At 39.6% G+C, this 5020-nt stretch overlaps 1 protein-coding gene across 1 annotated transcript in view; it reads right to left on the bottom strand.

Moving 5' to 3' along the window:
- Positions 1–3676: 3676 nt before the first annotated feature.
- Positions 3677–5020, bottom strand: part of itga7 (integrin, alpha 7) — a 45682-nt gene continuing 44338 nt past the window's right edge. Inside the window, exon 25 of the mRNA XM_037679409.1 lies at positions 3677–3900. Within this exon, the coding sequence (XP_037535337.1) occupies positions 3745–3900 (156 nt within the window). The 3' untranslated portion in view covers positions 3677–3744. The remainder of the gene's footprint in view (positions 3901–5020) is intronic.

Here is a 5020-nt window from a genome sequence, read left to right as displayed (position 1 = left end):
TATATATGAATAAAGTTAAAACATGTAAGAAGAAGCTGAATTAAGTGCAGCTCGAGTTCAGTAGTCTGACAGCTGCTCTGAATGCTCCTCAGCCGCCTGCTTGAGGGGAGGGGCTGGAACAGACTGTGTGCAGGATGAGTGGAGTCCTTCATGATGTGGAGCGTCCACCCCCTGCATTGTGGAGTGTATAGGTCCAAGGTGGTGGGAAGGCTGCTCCCCACAGTCTTCTGTGCAGCCTTAACCACCCTCTGCAGAGCCATCCTCTCAGCAGCAGCGCAGCTGCCGTGCCACATGATGATGCAGGTGCAGAGAACGTTATCCACCACACAACGATAGAAGCTCCTCAGGACAGAGCTCCCAAGTCCAGCTCCCTGCAGCTTCCTGAGAAAGTAAAGACACTGGTGGTTCTTGACAAGCAGAGGTGGTGTGTTCCTCCAGGTCCACCTCTCCCTCATATATAGCCCCTCTCTGAAGACCTGCCAATCTGTGCATGAAAACAGTCCTGTAGCACAGAGTAACCACACAGTGACTGTCTTCTTTGTTGGCCTAATCTGTCTCATCAGTGGATGATATGCTGGCTCCAACAGGATTGAAATGTGGTCGGAGAGGCCAAGATGGGGGCGAGGAAGAGCTTAAGCAACGTGAATGTTAGCATACAGTCCAGAGTGTTGTCTCCCCACGTAGGAAAGGTGACATGCTGGTAAAAGCTGGGCAGAGTGTTTGTCAGTTTCACGTGGTTAAAGTCCCCCGCAACCACATAAAACGCTTCTTCATGCCAGAGTTTCAAAATTGAAATCATTTTATGCAGAACAGGGACAAAGTTATAGCATTTTTGGTCAAATCTTGTAAATGGCCATCTTGAAGTGAGTTGACGCAAAACGTTAATGAGCTTTAGGTTTACAGGCAGTGATTACTTTCTGAGGGTTTCTAACAAATTCATCAAGTGGTTCAAGAAATATTTTGCTAACGGACAAACAGAGTTGGCTAACAAAGTTTTAAGTAAAAGTGTAGCAAAATGTGTAACACATGGAGTAAGTGTTGGTCAAAGCTCTCAGCTACTGTCGTGCTAAATCTAAGCACCTTGACATTTAAGGAAGTTAGAGCTGTTTCTGTGTTATTAATCTGAGCGGCCATCATGACTTGAATAATGAACATGTTGGTCAAAAGTGTTCATGAATACATTTTTTAAAAAATGTGCGTTGAAAAGAAAGACGTCATCTGGTAAATGTCAACATCTATAAATGTGTTTATTTCAAATAAAGACACGTTTCCTCTTTATTAGTGATTGAGACTTATTCTACTAAAGCAAAGATCATTTTGTCTGTGTGTGTTTGTGTGCGTGTGTGTGTGTGTGTGTGTGGGGGGGGGGGGGGGTGTGTGTGTGTGTGTGTGTGTGTGTGTGTGTCATAACTAGACAAGACGTCAACAGATTTGACTTGTCAAAGAACCTAATGGCTAACAATCCTCTTAAACACATTTGCAGTTTCAGCGGCACTGTTTAACTGTCATGACAACCAGGATGACATCCGAAGGATTCAGAGGGGGATCAGGGGATTAGATTTATGTGTTTGTTTATTTATTTATTTTATAATGGGATCGGAAGCCGCTGGATTAAAAGAAACACCTAATTTGCTCACTCTGACATAAGCAACGTTTATGTTCTGTCACTGGTGTTTTGTTAAACATGATTCAACTTTGATGTCAAATTTTCAAGGTCAAACCCATCACTCCTGCTGCCAGTTGACTATATGAATAATTTTAAAGCGATAATAAAGTATTGCTTTATTGTTTGGCATATCAGGAAATATACTTCATATTTAATGCTCAAGTTCATCTTTGCTTTTATAAAATACAGAATGTAAACTCTGTTTTGCTGGGCTGTAACGTCTCAACTTTATTTTTATTTTTTTTACTCCAAATGAATATTTTTTTAAACCACTAAAATAAAAGCTCACTTTTTAACATCTTGTTCAAGAATCTTCATAATCAAGAACAAACTCAAACCCTTATTTTGTCACATATATATTTACAATAATAGGACCAGATCATGCTATAAGGTAATTGGCATCATTTATTAGAAAATAAGTATAAATATATTTAAGGTAAACACTTTATTTCATATTTTTTATCTTTCAGTTCACATTTAGTTTGTGTTGTGTTTATTCCCATCTAGCCTTGTTATCATTTGTGCATGTTTTATAGCTTTGCAGTGCAACAAGACAATTGTGTTCCTGTATTTTTCAGATTTGCCACCCTCTCATGTTGTGTTTGTGAACTACAACCATCGCCAGTCCACAAGAAAATGATCCATCTCCTTTTACCTTTATTTACAATGTTGAAAAAGTCCAGCCAAACAAGAAAAATAAATACAACAAATGTCCTAAATAATAACTGGGGTTGTCACCGAACAGCAACAGGACCTTCATGCAGCGAACAACAGATGATTGTCCAGCAATACCTACAAACCGAGCCGTCTCGTCATGCTTTGCAGCCACGTCATCAACTTAGATAAGATCCAAAGGAATTGATCTTTTCCTGCTCTCTTACAGTTTCTTCCTTCTGTCTTTGTTGCTTCAGCGTTGGAGGGATGTTTTACTCGTCCACCTGTGTCCAACAGATGTCTCGGGGCAGCAGCATCCAATTAGCAGCAGCATCGTGTTCCTCACCATCTGCCACTTTTACAATAAGGCACATGTTCAAAACTACACATGTTCAAATTAATGCATGGCTCACCTAAACTGGTGCGAGGGGTGTGACAAGCAGGATAATTCAACTGGACACCCTGCAGTATTTAAACATGGTTCATTGATCTTCTCATGTAAAATATACTTCATAATCAATTTCAGAACCAAACAAAAAGAAATGGATGACTTAAAACCTAATGTTTTTTTTTTTTAAATGCCTCTTTTTACAGCATCTTTTAATAACCGGTAATCTTGTTTTCCCCATTGATTTAAAAATAAAAGTTTGGTTTAAAAAGGTAGATTCTTTAACAGACGCTGGGCAGCCTAAGTATTGCTTCGCTTTTCGGACACATTTGGTTTTCATGCATCATGTGGCCGCAGTTCAGGGTTTTATTCAAGATCATTCAGGCAGTAGACAAGAGCTGTACAGTGGACGTGATTACAGACTACAAGAAATACTTCAACTAGAAAAAGCTTTGTTTCTCTCCCGAATAATGTGGTTGAAAAGATTGTGGCTAAACATTGAACTTTGTGTCCTGACAGTTTCCTAGCAAAACAAAAAGACCTCCAAACATTTCTGTCAAAAAAAAAAAAATATTTGGTGGTTGTTTTGCCTGGGCTAATTTTAGTCTAACAGAAGCTAAAGGAGAAAGTAGTCATTTTTACATGTCAGCCATATAAACCAGTACGTCTGTATGTAAATTTGTTCATTCATGCGTTTCACCTTTAATCTGCCAGTCAGAGCGGCAGACAGACAGCGACGTGTCAGAGCTTCCTGCAGGCTGTGAAACATATCGAGCAGCTCCACTTGGTCTAATGTTGTCGTTGGCCTTCGGTGTTCGCTGTCAAAGTGCGAAAGTCAGCAGAGAGCAAACAGACTGAGGCCAGTTGTTGATGAGCTGCAATGAAGGACAGATTGGGCCACAGGCCACCAGTATGCATGTACTGACACAGTAAAGTGTGCACAAGTTGTCCCAGTCTTTGTGCACTGATTTTTTTTTAAGTCAGTTAGTTACAGTGAGTGCCACACATTTGTTCAAGCCAAACAGTGCTTCAAAAGTTACAAGGTCCCGTCACTCCAGTGCGTGGCCCATTCCTTTTTGTGGACACTTCCAGACTTCTCGGTCTGGAATTGGGGCCGATGCTCACGAGGAATCTTCACCGCGTGGTACTGAGGAAGTTTGTCTTTGTAGTGGCTGCGTCGAAAGAAGCCGCACTGTCCACATGGGAGGGACGGCACGAGAGGCAGAAGAAACGAGGAAGGAGAGGCCAAAAAAGAGAGAAAATATAAATACATTAATTGATGCTACTACTAATATAAATTTAACTTATGTCTCTAAAATAGATTTTATACCTTTGAAGAAAATAATTACTCAGTTATTCTTTCTATGAGTGATTATTTTCTAGTCCTTTTCTGATTCTTTGTTGATAAATGCACACGACAAAAGCACATGCTCCATGTTTCTAATTCCAGATTAAGCATCAGAGATTAACATATTAAAGCACCATTAGAAAAATAAAGAAAGAAAATACACTCATAAAAGCAAAAACACCCAGTGATAGTAATTACAAGTTCATTCTGGCACCTGGTATTTTTCATGGGAAATGAATCAAACATGATTAAAAGATGTATGACATGTTTTGAAAAAAAACAACTTAAAATAAATAAATTGTCATGTAGTGATGCCAGGATGAACAGGTGCAGATAATTAAACAGTACGAGGCACCACACACAGCACAGCAGGCATGTCAAACCCTGAGGCGGAGACGGCTGGATGGTGTTCAACAGGAACCAATTGGAAGGGAAGTCAACAAAATAAAAGATTGACCTCATGACAAAACTTCATTTTATTTATTTTTAATGATCCAATCAAAGGGTGGAAAGGTTCTTGGAACGCTGAGTATTGTATTAGAGCCATGTACAATCAGAACAGAGACGAAAGGCGTCACGTCCTGTCTAGACACACCTCAAGTCAGCTCTAAATCTAACGTCGTTTTTGAGGTGCGTTAAATTTAATCACCTGTTCCACTTTGCGGGCGTGTAAAGTGCTGAGGGGCACCAGCACTTACACCAGATCCTCGTGGCAACGAAACCTTGAAATCAATGCCCACTTCTGTGACTAGAAGCTTTACTCTGGGTACTCTGCAGATTTTTAAATTTTTTATTTTATTATTATTTATTTATTGTATGGTTTTCTTTTTAAATGTGAGAGGGAAACGGTTTTAACCACAGTTAGCTTGAAAAGCTTAAAATCAAAAAGCAGAATTTGGCTGCAGTGAAAACTAAATTATTGGGGATTTATTTTATTTTATTTACATATATATATGTACTTTGT

This window comes from Nematolebias whitei, chromosome 7, assembly GCF_014905685.2.
Source record: "Nematolebias whitei isolate Nwh7 chromosome 7, NemWhi1, whole genome shotgun sequence".
Classification (NCBI taxonomy): domain Eukaryota; kingdom Metazoa; phylum Chordata; class Actinopteri; order Cyprinodontiformes; family Rivulidae; genus Nematolebias; species Nematolebias whitei.
Note: the sequence above shows the minus strand (reverse complement) of the source record. Positions and strands in the feature narration are given on the sequence as shown.